General features: G+C 40.5%; 1 protein-coding gene across 2 annotated transcripts; it reads left to right on the top strand.

Annotated features, from left to right (window-relative positions):
- On the top strand, positions 1 to 27,512 carry Gtf2h1 (general transcription factor IIH subunit 1). Of its 2 annotated transcripts, XM_034511360.2 has the most exons (16): positions 16 to 190; positions 4,804 to 5,051; positions 7,246 to 7,414; positions 9,362 to 9,554; positions 10,339 to 10,501; positions 12,422 to 12,515; positions 13,750 to 13,899; positions 14,027 to 14,106; positions 17,122 to 17,249; positions 17,355 to 17,442; positions 18,822 to 18,910; positions 19,833 to 19,950; positions 20,829 to 20,919; positions 21,389 to 21,504; positions 24,303 to 24,395; positions 26,547 to 27,512. In XM_034511360.2, the coding sequence occupies exons 3-16, from the start codon at positions 7,261 to 7,263 to the stop codon at positions 26,631 to 26,633; spliced, it is 1,644 nt and encodes a 547-aa protein (XP_034367251.1). In that variant the 5' UTR covers positions 16 to 190; positions 4,804 to 5,051; positions 7,246 to 7,260; the 3' UTR covers positions 26,634 to 27,512. The 2 variants fall into 2 exon arrangements, with proteins under 2 accessions (XP_034367241.1, XP_034367251.1); XM_034511350.2 differs by lacking the exon at positions 4,804 to 5,051 and having other exon boundaries at positions 1 to 190.
- Positions 27,513 to 27,823: the final 311 nt, after the last annotated feature.

Consider the following 27,823-nt stretch of genomic DNA (forward strand, 5'->3'; position numbering starts at 1 on the left):
CGGTCACGTGCCCTCAGCGCCCTCGCAGCCAGCGATGGAGGCGAGACCCCCCGGCAACAGAGGCGGTGGCGACGGCTGCGGCCGCACGGTTTCAGCCTCGTCCGTGCAGCGGCTGTGAGAAGCGCGACCGAGCCAGATCCGACAGGACGCGGTTCACGCACCCTAGGCCGAAGACAGTAGCTCCCACCTGGTAAGTTCAGACCGAAGAATGGTGTTGGGCGGGCGGTGAGGGTCTGACAGGCCCCGGGGGCGCGGGGCAGGGCGGATTGAGCCCTTCGCTGTAGTAGTCTCCAAGACCCTACAGGCTGGCTGTGTGGTTTGCCTTTCTTACCCAGAAATGGGAAGGAGGTGCCCTGACCCTTAATCTGCTGCCTAAAGGCATTCTGTTCTTCCGCGGGGAGGGACTGGAAGGATCAGACTCACCTGAGAACGAAGGAAGTGCGGCTTCTCCGAGACGCCGAGGCCCTTCCCGTTAGGAAGTCTGCCCGGGAGAGTCTTTCGATTCCTGTAAAGGAAGCCCTCCAGCCTTGGTGGCCTCGTGCCTTTTTGCTTCCACCTGTCATCCTGCTCTTCAAACTGTTACTAAAGCTTAAGCCACACAGCCAGTTTTAGTTATGACCAGTTTGACAGTCGTGTAATATAAAGTGGACCGTCAATACATGGAAATATGCGATTATTTTTATAAGTTCTCCAGTGTTCTTAAATGCTAAATTAATGTGAAATTGACGCTTACAATACCCATTTTACCATCTGCAAAACAAGGGTGGGAGAAAGATGTTAAAGCTTATGTCCAGGGCTACAGTGAGATGGCTCAACTGTAAAGGTGCTTACTGCCAAACCTGAGTTCTATCTCTGGGACCCACGTGGTGGAAGGAGAGAACCAGTTTCCGGAGTTGTGTCCTTACATATACACAGTTTAATTTGGCATGATTGTTTTTCGTTGTTGGTTTTTGTTTGGTTGGTTTGGCTTTTTGTTGTTCATTTAAAAAGACTCCAGTTTAAAATATGGTAAAACAGGTTTGTGAGTCAGGAATGCAGCTCAAAGCTAAGAGTTCTTGCTAGGCACCTGTAAGATCCTGGGTTTCATTTCCAGAACTGTCAAAGAAAAATATAGGACTGTAGGTACAGCTCAATGTAGATTGCTTGGTAAGCATGCAGACCTGGGTACAGAAAACTGGTTTGAAACACACAAGGGTTTGGCTCTGATCAATATTCTCAATATCCAGACTGGTGACTTCCTTTTCCTCCCTTTCATTCCTCTCTTGACCCGCCACTCCCCACACAGGTTTTCTCTGTAACAGCCCTGGCTGTCCTGGAACTCACAGAGATCAATTTTCTCTGCTTCTTGAATGGGAAGATTAAAGGTGTGCACTACTACACCTAACCCTGGATTTCTGATTTTTTTTTTTTTTTTTTTTTTGTTAATTTTATTAATATACATTGTTGGCCTACCTGTATGTTCAGATGAGGGTGTCAGATCCCCTGGAACTGGAATTACAGTTGTGAACTGCCGTGTGGGTGCTGGAAATTGAACCTTGGGTCCTTTGGGAGAGTAGCCAGTGCTCTTAACCGCTGAGTCATCTCTTCAGCCCCAGTGATTTTTCAAACATTTTAAAGAAATGAAACATTTCTCCCTTGAATTCTTGCCTGAAATTACAAATTTAAAAAGCAACATGGGAGTTGGTGGCACATGCCTTTAATCCCAGCAGTGGAGAGGCAGAGGAAGGCACATCTCTGAATTGAGTTGAGTTCCAGGGCAGGCAGGTCAACACAGAGAAACCCTGTCTCAAAAAGAAAAGAAAAAAAAAAGCAACATACTATAGTGAAGCAGAGTTTAGGTGGGCCTGCTTTCTGTCTTTTAAGGACACCTAAAAACACTTTGAAAACAATTTGAAAACCACTAAGCCAAAATTTATCAACCCTAATTAGTCTCTTCTCCACCCCCCACCCCCACCCCCACCCCCGTCTCTGTATGTGTGTCTCCTCTTTTAATCCCAGCACTTGGGAGGCAGAGGTCTACAGAGTGAGTTCCAGGACAGCCAGGGCTACACAGAGAAACCCTGTCTCGAAAAACCAAAAAAAAAAAAAAAAGGAGATAACAATACAAGGCAGTATAACCTCTAGTGACTTATTAAGACAACTCTGGAAAGGATTTTGTGCCTATTAGTAGGTTTTATTTTGTTTTGAGGTGTAGGGTCCCCCAGTATAGCAAAAACTAGCCTTGAACTCATGGTAGCACCTGCCTCTGCCTCCCAGGTGCCGGGATTACAGGCTTGAGCCACTACCCCCAGCTTAAATAACCTGCATTCAAAGGAAGAGATCATCTGCTATATTTACGTGACCATTTGAGCAATGCAACAGATTGAATTTGAGTCTCATAGTAAGTGTAGCAGTCCAGATGTGAAAAAGCAATTTAAGAGCTGGGCTTGGTGACATACACCACTTGGGAGGCAGAAACAGGCAAATAGCTTGAGTTTGAGATTAGTCTGGTCTGCATAGTAAGTTCCAGACTAGGTAAGGCTACATGGTGAGACCCTATGTCAAAAAAGAAAAGAAACTGAATACAGAGGTCTTATGAGTTCTTTAAAAATACTTGGTAGGTTGTTACAGTTTTGAAAAAACAAGGTAAGCTAAAAGTAGTGAAAGCATTGAATGTGGTAGTGGGTACCTTTTGATCCCAGCATTTTTCAGGATGCTGAAAAATTATTAGTGGATATTTGCTTATTTCTTTTTACAGTTCTCTTACTATTTTCCTTAAAACTTTAGTGTGGAATCATCTTTACAGCAATGACAGTACATTTTGGTTTCCTTTTAATTTTTGTTTGTTTTATGTGCATGGGTGCCCCATACACCACTGTGTGCCTGGTGCCTGAGAAGGCCAGAAAAGAGCATCAGATGCCCTGGAACTGGAGTTCCAGCCACCATATGGGTGCTGTCAATCAAACCCAGAGCCTCATCAAGAACAGCAAGTACTCTAAATGATAAGCCATCTATCCAGCCCCATTTTACATACTTTTCAAGGTTTTATTCCCTGTATTGTACTGATAAGAAACATTTTGGATTGCTTGAAAGCAAGTAGCAGCCGGGCGGTGGTGGCGCACGCCTTTAATCCCAGCACTTGGGAGGCAGAGGCAGGCGGATTTCTGAGTTCAAGGCCAGCCTGGTCTACAGAGTGAGTTCCAGGACAGCCAGGACTACACAGAGAAACCCTGTCTCGAAAAACCAAAAAAAAAAAAAAAAAGAAAGAAAGCAAGTAGCATTTTAGAGCCCTTTTTACTCTTTTTTGGTTTTTCGAGACAGGGTTTCTCTGTGTAGCCCTGGCTGTCCTGGAACTCACTCTGTAGACCAGGCTGGCCTCGAACTCAGAAATCCACCTGCCTCTGCCTCCCAAGTGCTAGGATTAAAGGCGTGCGCCACCACAGCCCGGCGATTTATTTCTTTTACACTTCAGACACACCAGAAGAGGGTATCCGATCCCATGGTTGTGAGACATCGTGTGGTTGCTGGGAATTGAACTCAGGACCTCTGGAAAAAGCAGTCAAGGCTCTTAACCACTGAGCCAACTCTCCAGCCCCTCTTTGTTTGTTTTCTTTAAGGTAGGATCTTAGCATGTATCTTAGACTGCCCTTGAACTTGGCACTTCTGTCCTCTGCCTTTGATATCCTAGGCAGATATCCATGTTTTATGCCAGTAGATAAAGCTCACTTTTGCAAACCTTTCCAGGAGGCAAGAGTGAAAAGGAGCTTATTTTTCTGTATACTTTGGAAAAGAAGATAGGTAATACAGATTCAGAGACAGTAAATAAAGATTTCTGTTCGGCTGTTGTAAAGTTTTCCTAACATTTCTTTCTAGGGAAGGATCCAAGTTGGGGAGTCTTTATGAGAAGTGATACTCTGGTCTATGAATGGAAAGCTACAGTATCCTATAGTTGAGCTGAAGATACATATGCAAAGGTTTCTTGTATCTTGGTGATACCAGATTCTTTTAATAAAGATTTATTTAGATGTCACAAATACATATTAGGCCCTTCTGAGGATTATGCCATGCTGCTGGGTGCTATATTGTAATGAACACAACACATTGAATCTTGGCCTTTGTGAAGCTTACTAAAGGAGACATACATCGTTTTTTTTCTCATATATCTTTAATGATGGGAGATAAAGTACAATGCATCTGATCTCATTGTTGTCAGTATCATAAATTTCCTACTATGATTTCCTGTGTATCAGAAACCTCTGGAAGTCAAAAAAAAAAAAACTATTTAAAGTATGCACATATTCTAAACACCAAGTTGGCCTGCTGGTTCCCAGAAACATATAACAGCAATGTTAAATGTTGTGTTCTGAACAGTTCCTATTTCAGGGATGCCCTAAGTGCTAAGCCTTTATACTCTTCGGCTCCATCTCTAAGAAAAACACGGTACTGTGAACTCAAACTGCATCTGCTCTACAGAGCTCTCTAGTATGACTCTGAGATTTTAAAACAGTGGTTTGTTTGTGGTGAAATTTTGAAGTATAATGCTTATAGTTTAAAAAAGGGAAAAAAAGAATTTGTCTTTGTAAAGTTTTTAGTCATGCCTTTACATGGTTAAATATTAAGAGATATGTAGCACACAACATGTCTACATATTTTCCTAAAAAGCAGTACATTTTTAATTTTGTAAATTTTATTATTAAATGATTTTTTTCCTTTTATTGAAAACAGATTTTTTTTTTCCCTCACATAATGTTCTTAAAGGGTTTTTCTCTCCCTCTGTTCCTTCCAGTTCTCATCCAGATCCATTCTCTTTCTATCTCTCATTAGAAAACAAACAGGCTTCTAAGGGATAATAGTAAAATAAGATAAAACTAACAATTGGACAAAACAAACAGAAGGAAAAGAGCCCAAGAGAAAGCACAAGAAGCAAAGACCCACCCGTTCACACACTCAGGAATTCCATAAAAACACCAAACTGGAAGGCATAATATATTGAGAGGACCTGGTGCAGACCTGAGAAGGTCCTGTGTATGCTGCCTCGAGGAGAATTACTTAAAAAATAAGTTCAAGTTGTGGTAAGTGCTATGAAGAGAATATTAGAAAATAGTAATGACTTCAGAGATTAGAATCTACTGCAAAAAAAAAAAAAAAAAAAAAAAAGACTGAAAACCAGTTGAGGGGAGAGAGAAAATGTATCCAGTCTTGAGAACAAAGACATACACATGCAGCTTCAGGCAAGGTTATAACAAGGAATGCATTCATGCCTTTCCTGGGGGATATTAGTGTTTAAAGAAGTCATAAAATAATGCATCTCTTCATTGACCAGATGGAATTTAAAGTAGCCTACAGCAATATTTTTCATAAAAGAAATACTATAGCTCTTACAGAGTTCTACTGGGAAGAATCCAAGGAAACCCCTCTGAGGAATCTGAAAATCACAGAAACCATTGTAAAATGGCTCCAATGCGTCGGTTAGCTTTCCCAAATTTATTCTCTTTATAGTTAACAAAGATACTGCAGATGGCCAGAGAAACTTGGCAAGCAAATGATTTGGGACAATTGACAGTTGTGCCCACTGTTTAACAATTTGTCTGATTTCTTTTCTTTTTTAAGTTTTTAATGGCGGAGAGGGAGGACTAACCTGGGACCTAGAGAAGGCTGGGCCAGTATTCATCCTCTAAGCTGCTTCTCAGTCCTGTCCTCAATAAATGTTGTGGAAATGGTTTCTGTGTGCTAAAAGTCAGTTGTAGTGATGTATTGAACTCTTCACTTTCCAGGTTCTGTGTTCACCCATTTGCTTCTTTACCTTCCCCATTCAAGGATGCTTTTGCTATTTTCCTAGCCCAGTTCATTGGGAGCTTGTGCTGTAGGATGTCTTTGCTGGGCGGTGGGAACTGGGAGGATAGGGTGCAACAGACCATTAATCTCAGCACTCTAGAGGGAGAGGCAGGCAGATCTCAGAGTTCAAGGCCAGCCTGGTCTACATTGTGATTTCAAAACAGCCAGGGCCACACAGAAACCCTGTATCATGGGGAACAGGGGTGGCATTTAACAGTTCCATAAATATTATAAAGCTAATATTTATAAATTAATGTTTAAGTTTTACTCTTGCAGAATTACAAGTAACTAATGCTGTTTTAGTTCTTACCCAAATGTTATTCTATATTTGGTTTTATAGAGAATAAGCTGTTGGGAAAGGATTCTTTTTTTTTTTTAAATCCCTTTGAGCCAAAGTTTCCTATATATAACCCTGGCTGTCATAAAACTCACTAAATAAAACAGACTGACCAGGAACTTGCAGCCATAGTTTTGCCTCCACCTCCTATGCACTCGTCATTTTATTCAGTCTATGGATCCATGTGTGCACACAAAACAACAGCTTACCTAGGAAGTCATAGGACAACTTGTCAGAAACAGTTCTCTGTTGTCATCTTAGGGGATCCAGGGATTAAATTGAGGTCATCAGGTCACTCAGTGCAAAAATACATATTTGTTGTAGATAATCGGGGAAGAAAAAAAAATCAACTTGTTGTCTGTCCTTCTAGTCATACATGCAGAACATACATGACAGGCATAGTTAACTCGGATGTCAACCTGACCCGGACGAAACCTAGTTCTACTTACTGGATGCTTTACAAAAACATAACACCTGTAGTGGCAACCTGTATTATCTGCCATTGCTTCCTCCTCAAGATGTCGTCCCCCCCCCCCCCCAAACAGGGTCTTAATGTATCACACACTGGCTTTCAACTCTGTTCCTCCTGCCTTACACTCCTAAGTACTGTGATTAGACATCACATAGCACACCATTTTGATTAGGAATTAGTTACTTCAGTAACAAAGAATTGACTAGAAATAAGTTGGCATTCATAGGTAGTAGGAATGTTCCAGAAATGTTCCATGTGGTTTGGGTTATGGTGTGTGGGCATATAGTTTTTAAAATAGTATGGCTTTTTTGGTTTGTTTATTTATATATATATAATTTTTTTTTTAATATTATGGGTGTTTTGCCTCTGTGTATGTATGTGTACCACAGGTATGCTATGCCTGCAGAAGCCATAAGAGGGTATTGGGTTCACTCAAACTTGAGTTACGAATGGTTGTGAACTACCATGTAGGTTCTAGAAATGGAGCCTGGGTCCTCAGAAAGAGCAACAAGTGTTCTTAACTACTAAGCCATTTCTTCAGCCCCTGTACATCTGTTTTGTTTGTTTCAACCCACATTGATGTGGTTGATTTCTTTTTCTTTCCCTCTTCACCCCCTATTAGCACCTTTTAGCCATCATGGCAACTTCATCAGAAGAAGTATTGCTGATTGTTAAGAAGGTTCGTCAGAAGAAGCAGGATGGAGCACTATACCTCATGGCAGAAAGAATTGCTTGGGCACCTGAAGGCAAAGACAGATTTACAATCAGCCATATGTATGCAGATATTAAATGTAAGTCATACATACTACATCTAATATTGTTTTTTTATTTTATATTAGAATAACATACAGTGGTAGTTATAGGATCATCGAATATGCAACTATGCATTGTAGATTTACATAGTATAACCTTCCTTCATTTAAAAAAAAATTGTGTGTTCTTTAAAAAGTAATGTTCCATTGAGTGGATATAGTCTGGTATGTAACTGTTCTCTCTTGAAGGACAATTAGGCGATTATAAATAGACTCAACTTTACAATGAAAGTAGATGAGAGAAATACAGAAGTTTTGAGGTCACGATAGGGAGTATTGGAGATCAGACCCCAGGATTCTTGCAGGAGCCCAAAACAGAGCAAGGATGAGACGGTGGTTGTACCCTGGAACATGTATAGTGGGAATTCAGGAAAGTACAGGTATCTTTAAACATCTGAGTATAACTTCTCTCTAATAATGTACTAAGGAAGGAGAATTAAAGGTTCTAGGTCCTGGTCAGCTTGGCTACATAGTGAGACCCTGTCTCAAAACAAAACAAAGCCTGTGGAAAAGTTTGTTTTGGAGGGACAGAATAAAGCACCATAAAGGCCGGTGGTTTAAATACGTGTGTTGTTGCTAAAACATCTCATCTAAACTATTGGTTTGGAAGCATCATCTTTAAGGCCAAAAATAATCTGTTTAAGGTTTATAAATCTATCTAGACAAGTTAGGTAAGGTGGCACATTTCTGTAATCTCAACACTCATTGGACAGCAGAGCCAGTAGGATCATCAGAAATCTGTTGATGTTATAGTGAGATCACTTTACCACATGTTACACTGCCTATTTAGTGGAACAAAGCTCTCCATCTCTGTTTCTCAGGTGACAAAGGAACAGCACTGTTGCCTTGATGGCCATTTGCAAACTACCTAGATTCCCGGGTTGGAGCACTGACTCGGATGTTCAAAGAGTATTTACTGTTCTTGAAGAAGACCCCTATGCCATCTCCCATTTGTAACTCAGTTCTGGGGGGAGGAGGGGGAATCCAACACTCCAGTACTCCCTGTTGAGACCTCAAAAGCTCTGTATTTCTCCCATCTACCTTCATTATAAAGTTGAGTCTGTTTATAATCTCCTAATTGTCCTTCAAGAGGAATCCTCTTCTGGCTTCCTTGGGCACCAGGCTATGTACGTGGTGCACTTACATACGTGGAAGCATAAGAAAAAGAACACGATTTCTGCTATGAATGTGTATTTTAGCACTCTCAGTCTTCGAGTGGTGGTGGTAAAGGTGGTAAATCTTCAGGGACTAGGAATATATAGCTCAGTAGGTAGGGAACTTGTGTAGCATGTACACAGTCCCAAATTTGGTCCCTAATACTACATAAACCCAGTATGGTGGCACATCCTATAATGCTAGCACTTAGTAGGTAGAGGAAAGAAGGTCAAAAGATCGAGGTCATCTTTAGCTACAAATAGAGTTTGAGAGCAGCCTGAACTATAGTAAGTTTTTACATAGCTGAGGATTGGACATAGGGTCCTCGTAGCAGGTGAGCAAGAGTTCCGCACATGCCGGGCGGTGGTGGCGCGCGCCTTTAATCCCAGCACTTGGGAGGCAGAGGCAGGCAGAGTTTCTAAGTTCAAGGACAGCCAGGGCTACACAGAGAAACCCTGTCTCGAAAAACCAAGAAAGAGTTCCACACATGAATCACCACCACCTCCCGGGCTGTTTCTTATTCATTCACTTTAAGTTTTGTTTTGTTAATACAATTTTTTTTTATAATGCCATACATGTATAAGATGTGCTCTGATCATTTTCACTTTCATTCTCATTTTCGTGGCAGTGTCTTCTGTATCCCAAGCTAGGCTTAAGCTTCTTGTTATAGCCTAGGATGTCCTTGAAGTTCTGATTATCCTGCCTCTAACTCCCAAGTGCTAGGATTACATTGTGAATGTCCTCGTCTAATTAGCTTCATGCTTCTTTTAGGCCAGAAAATCAGTCCAGAAGGAAAAGCTAAAATACAGCTTCAGCTGGTCCTGCATGCAGGGGACACAACAAACTTCCATTTTTCCAACGAAAGCACAGCAGTGAAAGAGCGGGATGCAGTGAAGGACCTTCTTCAGCAGCTACTGCCCAAGTTCAAGCGGAAAGCCAATAAAGAACTGGAGGAGAAGAACAGGTGAGCGTGGGGATTTGTGCTGTCATCGCCTCTGATTCTCCACTTTGGCCACTTGTTCACTCTATGATTTTAGGCAAACAAGACCATACAACCCCAAAAATTACTGCAGCAGGGCTACCGTTTGATTAGGAGACCTGACATTACAAAAAATTGTGGTTCTTGGCTTTCTTTCTCCAGATTTTTAATTACAGAGACGATACTAAACTATTAGAAGAATAAGAATCCAAGAATCAGTACTGTAGGGTTTCAGACTTTTGATACCACTTCTGCTTTGTAGAGGGTCTTTCTCCCTGTGTGCCTTGTTCTGTGTTTTCTTACTCCCAATAAAAGCCTTTCTTCAATGACATCATCATAATCATAATAATAATAATTTTTTAAAAAGAATCTATACTGTGAAAGATTGAGATATAGAAGCAATGAAAATTATTTCATTAACAATAACTGCTTTGGGTTATTGGTACTTATAGTACCTTGTGCTTGTCAAAATGATAAATGAATACTGGAAAGTCTGTCAGCCTTTTCTGTTTACCTTTATGTATTGAAGAATATAGTTCTGTTTAGATACAAAGTGGACTTTGTATTGCAAGTATGCATAGATGGGTAAGACCAGTTCTTTGTCTTAGAAAATTTAATCTGCTTCTTCAAAGTTCCTTCCCTTTGTACTTCCATTTGTTACTCTAAAAATGATTTAATGAAATGATTTCTCTAGCTCAGTCATCACAAAATGAAAGTAGTTGTGTGAATGTCACAGAAATTTAATTACGTTTACTGTATCTATCACCAGAATGCTCCAAGAAGATCCTGTTTTATTCCAACTCTATAAAGACCTTGTTGTGAGCCAAGTGATCAGTGCTGAGGAATTCTGGGCCAATCGTTTAAATGTGAATGCAACAGACAGCTCTACATCCAGTCACAAGCAAGATGTTGGCATTTCTGCAGCATTTCTGGTATGTGACCTTTCTAGATTCCTGAAGGGAAAAATACGAAAACTCTAGAATTTTTATAACAGGGACATTTAGGGATTGGGGGATGCTATCTGTAGCACCAGCCTTTAGGAAGAAGAGGCAGGTCGATCAGTGGCTAAAGGCCAGTCTCAGTATCTTAGTTATTTTTTTACAGCTGTGATAAAACATCTTGACTAAGGCAACTTACAAGAGTTAAATTTAGCTTATAGTTCAGAGAGTTAAAGTCTATAATGGCAAAGCAGAAGCGTGGCAGCAAGCTGCTAGAACAACTGGAAGCTGCCATCTGTGGGATTGGTGTAAGCCTTTTAAAACCTCAAAGCCCAACCATAGGGACATACTTGGTCCAGTAAAGCCATACCACTTAGTCCTCCCCAAACAGCCACTACTTAGGAACCAAATATTCAAATGCCCGAGACTTGTGGGACACATCTCATTTGGACCATCACACTCAGCTACGTGAGAACATATCTGAAGAAAAAACCCTCTGAGTTTGGTGTGTGTGGGTGCGTGCGTGGGTGGATGGGTGTGTCTCAACACAGGCACATGTGCATGGCATGCATATGGAGGTCTGAGAATAACTTGAGGTGTTTGTCCTTGGCTTCAGCTTTGTTCACATCAAGTGTCTTGGGGGCATGGGGTGTTGAACATTTTCTGCTGTATATGCCAGACCCATACTCTTAATGTTCCTTTTTTCCCCACCTCCCATTTGCATGTGGCTGTACTGGGATTACACATACATGCTCTATAGCATCCAGCTTGTTTAAATAGGCTCTGGGCATTGATACTCAAATCTTCCCTTGCTTTACCCACTGAGTTCTCTTCTCAGGCCAGAATGATTTCTCTTGAAAGTTTTGGCATTTTCTTTGAAGTAAATAGTGGAACTTTTGTTGTCACCAAGCATGGCAGTACAGACCTTTTAATTCCAGCACTCAGGAGGTAGAAGCAGGTGGATCCCTGAGTTCAAGGAAGGTTGGTCTGTATGTAAGTTCCAAGACATATACCTAGTGAAATCTTGTCTGAAAAAGAAAATGTTGGTGTCAGTGACAGTCATGATCTTTTAATACAAATAGTATTTTTTTTACATTGAGATCATGCTGGCTCAATGTAAAAGGCCTCACATTAGGGGCAATCTTCCTGCCTCTGCTTCCAAGAGAAGAAAGATAATTCTGGTGCTTTGTAAAGTGATTACTGTGTTTTACTCATAATACAAAGTTAAATAGACAGAGGGGCTACCACCATTTAGAAAAAAAATTATTATAAAACATATTTAATAGGTTAGGGAGGGCTACCTTATCTGTTCAATTAGGAAATGAAATTTTTTTATAGTAAAAGAATGAGAATAGTATTTGCTCATTCAACAAAAGTTTGAATAGGAGGCCAGGAATGGCAGTATGTGTCTGTAATCTCTGTACTTGGGAGGCAGAGCAGAAGAATCTTGAGTTCAAGGCTATCCTGGGCTACATAAAATTCCAGCCTAACCTAGCTATATAGAATCCCTGCCTCAATAGACAAACTGAAATCTATGAGTAGCAGTTATATAAATTCAGTACATTTCTGGATGATCAATAAATACTAAGTCAGATTCATAAAGCCTCTACTAGCCAAGATTCACAGAGGTTTTGGCAACCATATGAGTTCTGTTTTAAAGCTGTAGTCGATTCCACTATTTGGTCATTTCAGACTTCCAAAGAAGCAGACTTACAAGTCCCCTGAACTGTGATAAACAAGTCCAAGTTTCTTTGTGCCGTGTCTCTGTATATGGTTAGTGAAGGGCTTGCTATCTCTGCAGTTTGCTCAGACAGTCTGTTTCACCTTTGTATTATCCATCAGGAACTTAGACATATTCTCTGATAGCTAACAGATATATGTAGCAAGTACATACGTTTGTGGTCTTTGTTTTAGGCTGATGTCCGGCCCCAAACAGATGGCTGTAATGGTCTGAGATATAATTTAACTTCTGATATCATTGAATCTATATTTAGGACTTATCCAGCAGGTAAGTAAAGTCAATTACTAATTTTTAACTTTAGACGATTAAAGGAATTGTTTAGGTGAATTCTATTTAATTAATATCAATGAAAAGTTTCTTTTAGTCCTAATTAAATACAATAGAATATGTAAAAAAATATTTTTCCCAGTTCCGGATATAGGTTCAGTAAATGCCGTATAGTCATTCGTTCTTTTCATTAACAAATGAATTTTTTATAGGAAAAGAATAAGAAAATTTGAATAGGAAGCCAGGAATGGTAGTATGGGTCTGTAGTCCCTATACTTGGGAGGCAGAGCAGGGAGATGTTGTGGTATATGTGTCCATCACATGCATGTGATGGCTGTCATTCTAATGAAATAACTGCTACAAACCCTCAGTAAGTGACCAGTTCTACCCTGATTCCACTTCATTCCTCAGAGGTGACCTTCCCAACCCATCCTGTGAGCTGAGCCCTGATGGTCTGTGATACGTAGCCAAGAGTGAGAGTCACTGTTCACTCTTCTCACTAAACAGTGTTCCTTGACCAGATACTGTTGCTTGCTACCATTAGAACAGAGGTCCTCAACTTTCCTGTGACTACTTACTACAGTTCCTCATGTTGTGACCTCCACCATAAAATTACTTCATTGTTATTTCATAACTGTCGTTTTGTTACTATTAATCATATTCTGCAGGATATCTGATATAAAACTTCCCAAAGGGGTTGCAACCCACAGTTAGAGAACTGCTGTTCTTGAATATCAGCACAGACTATAGTGTTCGAAGTCTTATTCTAAGCCTCTTTCCATATACATTTAATCATAATATCTTGTGAATTTAATAAGTAACCAGGGTACAAAGAAAATAATCTACTTCAGGGTCACCTAAACAATACATGGCAGACCTAGTGTTTCTGAACACTAATCACTAAATCAGAAGCATCTGGAAAGAAGAGCTGTAATATTAAAAGTTTTATTCTCTCACCAACACTGCCTTGTATTAGTAAGGTTTGATTTCCAGGTTTTCTATTTAAAGAAAAAAAATCTTTGCAGTATGTAAGGATGTCCATGGTTTGTGAGGATTCATAAATAGTACCTCACCTAAATCTGTTAAATTTTATTTCATATTTATAATTCTATGGTGCATAAGGTAAGACTGTCATGAGAGCTTTAGTTTTTATCCAGTTACTAAGAACTAGAAGATTCTTAAGAAATGGGACTCACTATATAAGATACCTTATGTGGACTTTTCCCTCCCATAGTAAAAATGAAATATGCAGAAACTGTACCACACAACATGACAGAAAAGGAGTTCTGGACACGCTTTTTCCAGTCCCATTATTTTCACAGGGACCGACTAAATACAGGATCAAAGGACCTCTTTGCAGAATGTGCCAAAATAGATGAGAAGGGTAAGTGGTGCCCTGATATTCACCTTGCTGCTCTTGACCATTGGAGCTCTTCATAAGTTTTTTTAAATGTATCTCAGAAAGATGAGCTCTAAACCTGTGTTTTCATTGATTTTTTTTTTCCCCCTAGGATTAAAAACAATGGTTTCATTAGGAGTGAAAAACCCAATGCTAGACTTGACAGCATTGGAAGATAAGCCATTAGACGAGGTAAGAATTAATAGAGGGACATAATGACAAAATGATCTTACCCTGGTTCTCAGTGTTAGATATGTATATGCCCTAAATTACATGGTCCACTTGTGGTGGCTCACGCCTTTAATCCCAGCACTTGGGAGGCAGAGGCAGGCGGATTTCTGAATTTGAGGATAGCCAGGGCTACACAGAGAAACCCTGTCTCAAAAAAAAAAAAAAAAAAAAAAAAATCATAAATAAGTTAACATTGCCTTAGAGAACTGAGTTCTCTGAGAATTGATGTTTGGTTTTGTTCATTCCTTTGTTTGTTTTCTCCCCTTCCCTTCTCCCTCTTTCTCCTGGCCTGGCCCCACTTGCTCCAGCCCAAAGGTTTTTATTTATTTATTTTATGTAAGTAGCTGTCTTCAGACACCCCATAAGAGGGCATCAGGTCTCATCATGGATGATGAGCCACCATGTGGTTGCTGGGATTTGAACTCATGACCTCCAGAAGAGCAGTCAGTACTCTTAACTGCTGAGCCATCTCACCAGCCCTACTTAACGTTTTTAAGAGATAACTTTTAAGCTTTCTCATAAACAGGAACTAGACTTACCTCATTCTAGTAACATTTTAATCTAAAGAAATGTGGGTGACTATTAGTAAACAAGCATACATTTGTTGATTGTTTATCTGCCAGCCTTTACTTGTATTAATCCTTCCAGGTTATGATTCCAAGCCTCCAACTTGGTTGGATTAGTATCCAAGCTTCTTTGGATACTAATTGTGTAATGATGGTGATCCCATATAGCCCTCATCTAACTCCAGAGGTCCTAAATCATTTACCAACTGTATGATTGGTGTTTACTAATTAGAAATTTCCTTGGTTTTTTTTTTTTTTTTTTTTTTTTTTTCCTATGAAAAAATTTCTTTTTTAGTTTGCCTGCCTGTTTATCTGAATGTGTGCCATGTACATCCAGGTGCCAATGAATGTCAAAAGAGGGCATCAGGTCTCCTGGAGCTGAACTTAACAGACAATTATGAGTTGCCAAATGGGTGCTAGGAACAGAGCCTGCTCCCTCTGCAAGTGCTCTTACTGCTGAGCAGTCTGTCCAGTACCTCTGCTTACATATCTCACATGCAGCATACACAGGCCTTTGATGATCCTCATAAACCTGGTTGTGGCTCTTCCATATTTTAAAAACATTTTAACATTTGCTTGGGTAGTGACTTTGAGCCACCTTCCCTCCAGTAATGTTGATCATGTTCCTTCATAGCTCCTTTGTTTCCTTACCGTGATGAACTGGCTTACAGGAAAAGGCAGCCTCGAGAGCAGCTTGATTGGCACTTGTCAAATGAAAAGGATAGTGTCTTTGTTTTTTGTTGTTGTTGTTTTGTTTTTCTGGAAGTAAAATTGTGTGGATTTCTGCTGGGTTTTCTAAAGTTAGACCTTAGAAATTGATTGCCTGCCTAGACTAACAATCAGAAAATATAAAACCAGAAGCTGAGTCTCCATGATCTTGTTTGGGGGGTGTGTGTGTGTGTCTGTCTGTCTGTCTGTCTGTCACAGGCGCACATTTTCTATTTCTTTTCTATTTCTTTAGACAGCTGTGTACATGGATATAATGAATTTTATGTTCACCCCACCATCCTCCTGTCTTCCCCTTCTCCTTCCCAAAAAGACCATCTCTTCTGTTGTTTGTATGTGCGAAACCCACTAAGTTTTTTTTTAGGTCCCTTTCATGTTTATTTACTGGAACATGGGCAGTTATCAGTGACATGAAAAAAGAAGTGGCATTCCTTTCCCAAGGGGCAGTTCACTGTCAGCAGTCATGGGCTCCTTCCCCTTCCGTGATGAAATATTGGTGCCCAGTCTCATGCAGGTCTTGTGCAATAACTGAAAAGACTACAACAGTGGCCTCATATCCAGGAGATGGCTGCAGCATGCCTCTCTATCCTCCAGCTCTTCAGTGTCTTGTGCCCGTTCTTCTACAGTGTTCCTTAAATCTTAGAAGTGTGAAGTCAATGTCCTATTTAGGGCCAAGCTCTCTACTTACTGTCCCTTATTTTCAGGACTTTATGACCACTCCTCTGTACAGTAAGAAGCTATACCTATGTATATATAGCTGTAGTTAATAAAGAAAGAGGTCATGAATTTAGAGGAGTGCAAGATGGGTTATGAGAGATTTTGGAAGAAAGAAGGGGAAGAGTGCGTTTATATTGTAATCTCAAAAAAAACTTGATTTTTTTTTTTCCCACAAGACAGGGATTTCTCTGTAGACCTGGCCTCAAACTTAGAGATCCGCCTGCCTCTGCCTCTTGAGTGCTAGAGAAAGAAGTGCTCTATTAGCTCCAGCTTTTTAATTTTATATGCTTTTTTATTTTTTATTTTTTTTTTAAAGATTTATTTATTTGTATGAGTACACTGTAGCTGTCTTCATACAATCCAGAAAAGGACATTGGATCCCATTACAGATAGTTGCGAGGAATTGACCGACCACCATATGGTTTCCGGGAATCAACCACAAGACCCCTGGAAGAGCAGTCAGTGCTCTTAACCTCTGAGCCATCTCTCCAGCCCTATTTTTTACTTTTTGATGAAAGCTGTCAGTACCAGTATATGGGTGTGTACATGAGATACACAGAAAACAGTTTAACCATGAGTCCATTTAACAGAATGATGGTAGTGAGTGCCCTGCTTTGGACCTGTGATCACTCTAGCCACCAGCTCTTAATCATGCTTGCTGTACCATGATAACTCCTGGAATCCAATCAGAAAGCAGTTATTTCCATAATACTGATGCCTATTACACCAATGGGCACATCTTGCCAGGCTGTTACTTGAAATCAGATCTTTGCTGACCTAATAGTCTATGCCAGATCTCTCATTGGGTAGTCTGTGCAGAATGGCAAACCTCATCTTAGAATTAATTATTTTTGTGATAGCCCTAAGATTTCACCTATTTCCATATCCTAGTACTGGGATATGTGTTCCATATCTAGCTAGCCAATCATATATTTCATTTTGTTGTTTACTAAATTGTTTCTCACAGGGCTATGGAATTTCCTCCGTGCCATCTACTTCCAATTCCAAATCCATAAAGGAGAATAGTAATGCTGCCATCATCAAAAGGTTTAACCACCACAGTGCCATGGTCCTGGCTGCTGGTCTCAGAAAACAGTTAAGTATACATGTAGAAACTGTCACTCACCTTTTCAGGATAACCAAGTGAAGCGTTCAGTTTAGCAATTTTCACTTGAGCTTGTTTTTCTGTTTCTTTTTCAGACAAGCACAAAATGGACAGAATGGTGAGCCCAGCAGTGTGGATGGAAATGCTGGAGATACAGACTGCTTTCAGCCAGCAGTCAAAAGGGTATGGGCATCAGAGCTAGGCCATTTGGGGATTATGTATCTCTGGGTATAAGAATCTAAATTCTTTGCATTGTTTGTTTCCTAGGAATAGTTTTGGTTTCTTAACGGAGATGGCAGAGCTATTACCCTCACTGTAGAACATGAGATTCAACATAAACTGAAGCAGCTAACTTTCCGTTGACTCAGCTTTTCCTTCCCTTTGTGTGCATACACATCAGTTTTGTGTGTGTTTGTGCAATTCTGTTTTCTGGAGAAAGTATTTATCAAAGACAGTAGAGAGAAAGTTTGTGGGGATTTTGTTTTCTTTTGTTTACATAGTAAATTAATTAGCCCTCCCATTAAACTGGCATTTGTAGGTGAAAACATCTCACTAAAAAGTCATTTGGAAGGATGAGGAAGTATGGATAGAAGTAACTGCTTGCTCATTACTTCATTTCTTTTAAGTCTCTTCTCCCATTTATAGAAAGGACACTTTCTTAAACACCTGTCAAGCAATGCATATAAAAAAGTTTGAAGGTTTATACTCTTCCATTTCTATACATTTAAGGAAAAGAGGTGGCAGTGTGTAAAGATTTAGATTAAACATGAATACTTATCACAGGACTGCAGTTATAACAGCAAAAAGTTAATGTCTGTGACATATCCATAGAGATGAGGTCTGTGTGGCTATTGTTACTTTGTTAATGGGACTGGGATATAGCTTAGCAGTAAATAGCTACTGAAGATACATTGGGTACTGGGTTCAGTTCCCCAGCACCAAACATAAAATTATATATATATATATAAAAAAAAAAAACCAGTAAGAACATATAGATGAGCCTCATCTTAGAATTAATTATTTTTGTGATAGCTTTATTGGGCTTAAAACACATTTTAACATACAGTATTTTCAGCTTGTTATATAACATAATATGTATGGCCCAATTCAAAATAAAGAATATGTACATTGCTTCAAAAAGAGCTCACAGTATCAGATATGGTAGTGCACCCATAATCCTAGCCTTTAGCAGACAGATAGAAGGATCAAAAGTCCATGTCTCATGGACTGCATATCACGTCTTCATTTAAAAAAAAGAAACCCAAATATGGTGGCCCATGCCTTTTCTTATAGCACTCAGGAGGCAGAGGCAGGTAGATCTCTGAGTCCAAGACAAGACTGGTTTACAGAGTGATCCAGGACAGCCAGGGCTACACAGAAAAACTTTATCTCAAAACATTTTTTTTTTATATATAATAACTGATCAGACCAAAATGTAGGAACTAGTACTTGATGTTGATTATTGGTGAGAACACTGGCTTAGCCACAGTGGAAGGGCTTTATTTTTCGTGGTCTGAAATTTCAGTCATTTTCTAACAAAAATACCATGTTGTTAATTTCAGGCAAAGTTACAAGAGTCCATTGAATATGAAGACTTGGGAAACAACAATTCTGTGAAAACAATTGCACTAAATCTCAAGAAGTCAGACAGGTCAGTTTGGCTGATGAAAGCAAAACACATATGCAGCAGTCGGTGCCGAGTGTGTTCTGCAAGTCTAAAGTCAGTTTGTTGCTATAAAAGTGCAATATACATGTTTCTTTAAAAGTTTGCTTTACAAACTTGGTATAATTGTATGCAACCATGACTTAAGTAGGAGAAACAGTAGTTCAAGGATATCCTCAGCTGTATAGCAAGTTCAAGTCTAGCCTGAGCTAATAAGACTCATTCAGAACTCCAATTCCAGGGGATCCAACTCACTCCTGACAAAGGCACACATGTGGTGCAGATATATATACACACAGGCAAAACATTAATAAAATAAATCTTTTTTTAAAATGTTAACTTTATGCATATCTGGAATTCTTACCTGTTTTTATAGAAATTAAATTACAAGGGATGGAGAGATGGCTCAGTGGCAAAGAACTCATGTTGCTTTTGCAGAAGACCCTAGTTTAATTTCAAACACCCAAAAGTGGCTCACAACTGCCTAGAAAGCCAGCTCCAGGGCTCCAACATTTGGACTCTATAAGCACGTGCACATACCTGCCCACCACCACATAGCATAGAACTAACAATAACAATAAAACTATGGGGCTGGAAAGATGGCTCAGCAGTTAAAAGTACTTCCAGAGGTCCCGGGTTCAATTCCCGGCAACCACATGGTGGCTCACAACCATCTGTAATGGGATCTGATGCCCTCTTCCGGTGTGTCTGAGAACAGTGACAGTGTACTCATATACGTAAGATAAATAAATAGTTCTTTTAAAAAATAAATTTTTTAAACAGGAAACTAAATAGCTTTAAATTTCTCTAAGTGTAAAATTATTTTTTGCTGTAAGGGAATGTTTTGTTGATGCTAAAATATTTGAAAGACACCCTTTATATAACTGGTTATTTCTTGCCTAATCTCCAGGTATTATCATGGTCCTACTCCAATTCAGTCACTACAGTATGCAACAAGTCAAGACATTATTAATTCTTTTCAAAGTATTAGACAAGAAATGGAAGCTTATACACCCAAGTTAACTCAGGTAGGTGACTTCTAATCTTTTAAGGTCAGAATTCTTGTAGCTACTACCTCAGGTTGTAAGCATAGCCAGTTGAACTGTATAGCTGAACATTTGTTGCTTTGCTTTGTTTTGTTTTGTTTTGTTTTTCAAGACAGGGTTTCTCTGTATAACCCTGGCTGTCCCTGGAACTCAGTCTTTATACCAGGCTGGCCTTGAACTCAGAAATCCACCCGCCTCTGCCTCCCAAGTGCTGGGATTAAAGGCGTGTGCCACCACCGCCTGGTATTTAGGAAAATTTATAGTGAACAAGGAGCCATACATAAGTAGTTGTGTCTATGTAAAACTCAGACCCATAGATTAGGAAACTGAGAGCCAAAGCAGTTGGAGAACTCCCAAGCATACAGGACAGCTTGGTTCTGTCTACCACGTGGGTCCTAGGGATTGAATTCAGGTAGTCAAGCTTGGCAGCAAGTGCCTTTACAAACTGAAGTATCTAATGTCCCCTATTAATAATGTCAGACCATAGTTGACTAAAGCTTTAGAAATCAAAATTGTAGGAGACAGAGAGGTTAAGTGGTTTTGAAACTAGTAATGTGTGCTGTTTTTGTTTGAAAAGACTCACATTTGGCCCCCAGAACCCACAGTTGGTAGCTCATAGCCACTTGTAACTCAGCTCCAAGGAATCTGGTTTTTATTTTTTTTATTTTTATTTTTTTTTTTAAGGTTCTGTTATGGAGTCTAGTATTCCTGGCAGCTGAGTTTTCTACCTACTGTTTCTAGCCTCAAAAAAAGTTGTTCATTCTGGTTGCTGTTCATAACATATTTGCATGGGAGTAAAACAGCTATTAAGGCAGATGCCAGACGGGACCTAAGTTACTTCCTGACTCCTTTTCTTGCAGGTTCTCTCAAGCAGTGCTGCTAGTAGCACCATCACAGCCCTGTCACCTGGAGGAGCACTTATGCAGGGAGGGGCACAGCAAGCAGTAAACCGTACGTGGTGGGCCACCTTCTCCCTTTTTCTCTTTGCTTCAGTTAGTGCTAAAGAAATGCTAAGGCTGTGCGCTGGCTTGTCTTTTTTATCATCATCATCATCATCGTCGTTATTATTAAATTTCTTTATTGGGGGTGAGAAATCGTCAGAGTGCCATGGCACAAGCGGAGGTCATGGCATATGAGGTCAGAAAGCAACATCAGAGTCAGTTCTCCTCTGTGTACGTTCCTGAGCTCAGGTCACCAGGCTTGAGACGCCTCCCCAGCACTGTGTTAATCTTTCTTTAACGGGTTAGGATAGTTTGCTGAAAGTTGGTGGGTGTGTGCGGGAGGTTTGGGCCGTGAGGACCTGGACCTCCTTCAAGTTTGCTTACACTGCACTGCTGCGCTTTACCTGCAGCACCAGCGTGATCGTTTTAGGACTTTGGGAGTAGCTGTTGCCCTAGGGCTCTCTTCTTCTTTTTTGCAGAGATGGTGCCAAACGATATTCAGTCTGAATTGAAACACTTGTATGTGGCTGTTGGGGAACTTCTGCGGCATTTCTGGTCTTGCTTTCCTGTTAATACACCATTCCTAGAAGAAAAGGTTAGAACTGATTCTAAGTACTCCCAACCAACTACTGTGGTAATGACTGAGAGGTAAACATGCATTACCACGTGCCAGCTTAGTATGACTGCTAGGCGTTCATATATCATTTAAGCTTCTGTGTCTTTATGGAGAAGGTATTGATCATAATACCCATTTCATAGATGAGGAAATTGAGCCATGGCAGTTGTATAACTCTGAGTATACAGTTTAGAACACTGTACCTCTAGACCATAAACAATTGGAAAACAGACTCGGCTTGCTGTTTGATACATTTTTATTGATTAAAATCACAGATAAAAATAAAAAATAAATCACAAGTAAAAACTTTCATCACACAGCACTGGATTTTTTCTTCCTTTTGTGGTCCTAAGGTTAACCCCAGAGATACAGACTACACAAGTGCTTTGCCACTAAATTGCACTCCAAGTTCTAGCATGACATGTCTAAAATTTAAAACTCCTATTGCCTATTAAAGAGCAATTAACAAAAATATCTGTAGCATCAGTCGTAATGCTAGCTTCCCTATATAAATTGCTCTGTGAGCAAACCTTAAGGAGAAGACAGGACAGGTGGTGAAGCTTGGTGGCAGAGCATATGCTTAGTATGCTTGAAGTCCAGGACTCACTCAGCAGCAAAGAAGAAAGAAGAAAAGATTAAAAGCTTTTTAAAAACAGTGAGCAGAAGGTTCAGGTGGGGTACTGAATGTCTTTAATCTCAGCACTTGGGAGACTGTGGCAGGCAGTAAGCTCCAGGCCAACCAGAGCTTCACAATGAGATCCTGTCTAAAAATTAATTAATTAATAAAAACAATAGTCAGAGAAGCTAACGAGCAGTACTCTAGAGAATACAAGAACGAGCAGGCTGGAATCAAAATCAAAAAGGGGATAAAATGTTGAGTTCAAGATTTAAACATCAGGAGCTGGAGAGATGGCTCAGTGGTTAAGAGCACCCTCTGCTCTTCCAGAGTCCTGAGTTCAATTCCCAGCAACCACATGATGGCTTACAACCATCTGTAATAGGATCTGATGCCTTCTTCTGGTATCTGAAGACAGTAACAGTGTACTCATATAAATATAATTAATAAATTTTTAAAAAAAAAGATTTAAATATCAGCCAGGAATGGTGACGAAAGCCTTTAATTCCAGAACTCTGAATTTGAAGATAATCGATAGGAAGGTCAAGGCATCCAGGGTTGTGTAATGATACCCTATCTTAAAAATGTATATATATTTGGGCTGGAGAGATCGTCCAGCTAGCTCCTCTTCCAGAGGTCCTGAGTTCAATTCCCAGCAATCACATGGTGGCTCACAACCATCTGTAATGGAATCTTTTGCCCTCTTCTGGTGTGTCTGAAGAGAGTGACAGCATACTAACATACATAAAATAAATCTTTAACTACATATTGAGACTAAAGGTTTTTTTTTTTAAGGCTGAACATACATACAACTCTTGAGTATTAGGTATGAAGCCCCAAATTGTTTCCCTTTACCACCAAAGTGGGTGGGGAAGGAAGAGGAACTTGTTGGCTCAGTTGCAGTACAAGCCATGTGCAAGATCCTGGGTTTCATCCCTTACAAAGGAGACATCGAACCCAGGTAGCTCAGACTCACCCAGATTGCAGTTAAAGAACATTTAACGTTCAAAATGATCGGTAATGTTGAATTCCTAAGAGGAGAGTCTGTTTTCCACAATTCTAAATGTTCTTTAGCTTACATAGAATTCATTTAAAACTTTGCCTTGAAGTGCCAGGTAATGGTGCCAAATATGTGTAATTCCACCACTTGAGAGGCAGAAGTAGGTGGATCTCTGTGAGTTCCAAGGATAGCCTGGTCTACAAGGCAACAAGTACCAGGACAGCCAGAGCTACACAGAGAAAACTTGTCTTGGAAAAAAACAAAAACTTGCCTTAAAGTTGGACATGGAGAGATGGCTCAGCAGTTGAGAGCAGTTACCATAAGAATCTGAGTTTGGTTCCCAGCACCCACATGGTGCCTCGAAATCACTTGTAACTCTAGTTCCAATAGATGCCTTCCTTGGAGGCAGCAGGCATACAGGGCATACCTACAGGCAAAACGCTTACATGCATAAAGAATAAACTTTCAAGGCCATTCAAGAGGCTTTGAAAAGTATTTAATAAAAAAATATTTAAATAATAAAAACTTGCATTAAGGAAGTTAAAATATGTTCAAATGTTTAGCTAGAGAAGTTGTTCCTGTGCCACCATGTAAGACTGAACAAGTAGAAAAGGCTCAAATACCTAGAGGAGAACTGGCTGAGAAAGCATGGTTTGTTCATACAAGTCAAACATTGTGTGGCCATTTAAAATGGTGACTGAGACAAGGACTTACCAAATAAAAGATGTTCACATTAACTGAAGAGAAATTTTAAAACAGTAGAACTCATTCTTTGCATATGTTTATGCTCACATAACCACCACACCAGTGACTGAGACAATTATTTACTGAATAAAAGATGTTCCCATAACTATGTGGAACATAAATTATAAGTGTAAAGATGCCGGGCAGTGGCGGCGCACGCCTTTAATCCCAGCACTTGGGAGGCAGAGGCAGGTGGATTTCTGAGTTCGAGGCCAGCCTGGTCTACAGAGTGAGTTCCAGGACAGCCAGGGATACACAGAGAAACCCTGTCTCGAAAAACCAAAAAAAAAAAAAGTGTAAAGATGGTGAGTAGTGAAGTACACATTTCAACAGAAGTCACCTCTTAGAAGACAGACTTTCAGATCCCACAGGCTCTTGGCAATTTCTCTATAATTCGTTGTTTCTCATCTTTTTTAGGTAGTGAAAATGAAGAGTAATTTGGAACGATTCCAAGTTACAAAGCTCTGCCCATTCCAAGAAAAGCTTCGGAGGCTGTATTTAAGCACAAATGTAAGCCTAGCTGTCTGCCTCCTTCTGCCGGATGATGACGTTAGCTTTGTTCTCATGTATACGAGTACATTGCTCTTTTCTTTGCTCAGTAGTCCATTTTTAATTTTAAAACATGTCCTGCTTTCAAAACAGTATGTAAAGTTCATGTACTTAAGCTAACCTGTAGCTGGCCTTTGCTGCTTTGTGGGTTCTTATTTTTCCCACCGTTTCATCTCCCCCGCCCCAGTTTTACCCCCTATCACTGGAGGGGAGAGAGAGAGCAGTCTCTGAATCTATCTTGTTTCTTGAGCATGACTACTAACGACAACCAACTCTCCACCACCCTACCTCCACCCTACCTCCAGGCCCTCCAGTTACATAACCTCTGAAAAATCCCCAGAATTCACACAATCACGGAAACTGTGTCTGCAGTTGGTAAAACTGTGACTCTGCTAGAACAGGGGGCAGATCAGTTAGCTGAGGCAGAGCGGCCCTGTATGCACACCTGGGATTAAAGCAGAAAGATACTCCTATAAGATTTCTGGGGTTGGTTGGTTGTTTGTTTAAAGAAACCAAAATTCCAGAATTCTCACTACACTAGCCCCAGTTACATAATGAGATCTGTCTCAAAAAAAAGTACTTGCCAGTTAGTGAAAATACTCTCAATGCCCTATCCAGCTGCACACCAGTGCCTCCTACCAGCATTTATAAAGCTCATCCCACTGCTGTTCTTTTATGTAGTGTGTTGAGGCAGAATGGAAGTGTGTGTATGCCACACTCAGAAGAAATTTGTAGGAGTCAATTCTCTCTCCAAATCATTTAGGATGTAGGGATCAAGTTCAGATTGTTAGGCTTGGCTCCAATCACTGTCTCTTCTGGCCTCCTAGTTTTTCTTGATAGATTTATTAAGTATATTGTCCTTAAAATTCTGTTACTAATTTGTAAAAACTGAGTGGCATTCATAAACCTGGCAGCAACGGACGGGTGCGATGTTAATAATAGGAAGCAGGACTGTCCCTGGATGGTGCTTTACAGCAGTAAGGCCAGTAGTGCAGTGGGGTTGCTTTTGCACAAGGTCTTTAGTATTATTTCCAAGCTGAACTAGACAAATGTTATAGAGGTTTCTTCAAAAGAAACCGACTTTGTGAGAAGTGGTATATGCAAAACATAACATCTAGCTATAACTAGGATGATCAAAAATGGGGTTTAGCAAAATCTTCATCACTTAGGATTTTTTCCCAGTGAGCCTTGAGTGTCTCTTATAGCAGGCTAAGGACACTGACTGGGTTCTCTGCCCTGGTGCCACCTCAGTTCCTGTGTTTGCAGCACTGTGGTAAGGATTCATGTGTGTAGCCATAGCATAGGATATGAAGTGCATCTCACTGGTATTATAAAGCCACTGCTACCAGTCGAGCAGAAAGGAATTGCCACATTTTTTAGACAAAGGTAATGGCACACCCTCCTCCCCTGAAAAGGGGGACTAGAAGTGGGGGTTGCTGAAGGTTGAATCTTCACTTTACATAGTCTAGGCAAGTGCTCTTAGATCAAAATCACTGACCTGCCAAAGGATTTAGAGCACCCCAAGTCTAACCCCCTCCTCCCAGAATGATGAAAGACTTGACTGTAGTCACGTAAAACACATTCCAAGGCTTTCTGACCTCAAGAGTTATCCTGCTCCTTTGAGTTGACTTTTTTTTAGACCCAGGAAGGCAGAACTCTTCAAAGTAGTAAAGGCTTAGCATTGAGTCAGGTATGACAGTAAGTGCCTATGATCCTGGCACTCAGGCAGAGGCAGGGAGGCTGCTAAAAGTTCAAGCCAGGCTGAGCGTCTCACAGAGAAAAAGTGTTGCTATTGCTGTCCTAGCCTTCTCCACCTGACCAGTGTATAAACTGGGAAATCAACTTGGCTTGACTCTCACTGCACAAAAGTAGGTCGAGAGTACAGTGGGAACTTTCACATTCTCTTAATGTGCTGCTTAATGCCAGGCATAGCATCGAGACCCAGATCAGCACTGCACCTACCACCTATCTTGTGCGTGCACAGTGTGTGGTTGCACCTTTGCTTGAGGGTTTTTACACGCCTTGTTGACCGAGGGATGTGTTGGAAAGTGTGTGCCAGGCTTGCATTAGCTTCCCTGACTACTCACTACAGTGTCTCCCTGTCTCTTTCAGCTGGTAAGTCACATAGAAGAGATGCTGCAGACAGCCTACAACAAGCTTCACTCTTGGCAATCCCGGCGCCTGATGAAGAAGACGTGAAGCATTCATGGTGCTCACAGGTTTTGTGGGTTGAAAAAAACTGACCTGCAGTGACTCTGGAAACCTGGCTGAGGACAAGCAGATGCTCACACCAGGGTAACATCTGCAGCTCGCTGACTCCCAGAGCTGATACTGTTGTACTTGCACATGAGAACTGAAAAAAGGAAGGGACGGGATTCACCTAACTCTGGGGAGGTAAACTAAGGCAGAACCAAAATGAGCTAAGTTGCAAATATATATGTATGTATACATGTATATGTATTTAAAGACTGTTTACGCAGTTACTCAGGAACTGCTTTTCATTCACATTAAGCTGCTTTCAAAATTAAAAAAAAATAATTAAAAGAAAAAAATACTTAAAGGGTGCATTGATAAAATCTAAGAGTTTTTTCAGTTTTGTTTTTGGGTAAAATTTTTTCCCTAAGTTTGTGGCACAGGGTAGCCCTACGTATCGCTCCTCAGACCTGCACTGGGATCCTGAAATGTTACTGAATTCTAGTTGTTCCTTCAGCACGTTAAAGAGAGTGCTTTACATAGACAGACAGATGCTGTTGCTCAGCCATCAGGAAACAGTTGTCAGAAGACACCACTGGTCCTGTGTTTCCTACGGAAATAAGTGTTGCACTGAAGCCTGTGTTCTGAGTCCCCGAGTAGAAGGCACATCTGTGGGAGTCGGGTCAGTGCAAGACATTGTCAGGCGGCAATGATGCTGCATGTAGTTCTTGGGTGCAAATGTATATTGCTGAGAATTTTTTTAAAGATGGCATGTGCTTTGAGAAGAAAAAATTGCATTTTTAAGAATTTAAAAATCTTACAAGTGAGAAATATAAGAATTGCTTATTTTCACCTGTTTAGAAGAAATAAAGAAAGTTTCTCATACCTGCCTCTCTTGGAGTCTTGACTGCTACTGCTACTGTCCTGGTGAGTGGGTCACTGTAGTGTCACTGAAGAGCCTAAGTGTGACACCAACACTGGTAATACACATGTGCGCTGTTTCCGGAGTCCGTGCCCCATTCTGTTCTTGTGTCAGCTCCTGCCTCCAGAGCAGTGGGATCAAAGGCCTAATCATTGCCGCTGCTGCTGCCATTACCACTATCCAACTCCACGGTGATTTTTTTTTCCAAGGCAGGGTTTCTCTGTGTAGCCTAGCTGTTGTTAATTTAGGTTAGGCTGGCCTCAGACTCAGGAAT

The sequence above is a fragment of the Arvicanthis niloticus genome, chromosome 1 (genome assembly GCF_011762505.2).
Source record: "Arvicanthis niloticus isolate mArvNil1 chromosome 1, mArvNil1.pat.X, whole genome shotgun sequence".
NCBI lineage: Eukaryota > Metazoa > Chordata > Mammalia > Rodentia > Muridae > Arvicanthis > Arvicanthis niloticus.

Coding starts and splice junctions, on each gene's coding strand:
- Gtf2h1 (XM_034511350.2), top strand. CDS start 7,261: ATGGCAACTTCATCAGAAGAAGTATTGCTGATTGTTAAGAAGGTTCGT. Junction 18,911..19,832: donor AATCTCAAGAAGTCAGACAG/GTCAGTTTGGCT, acceptor CCTAATCTCCAG/GTATTATCATGGTCCTACTC. Junction 24,396..26,546: donor GGCTGTATTTAAGCACAAAT/GTAAGCCTAGCT, acceptor TGTCTCTTTCAG/CTGGTAAGTCACATAGAAGA.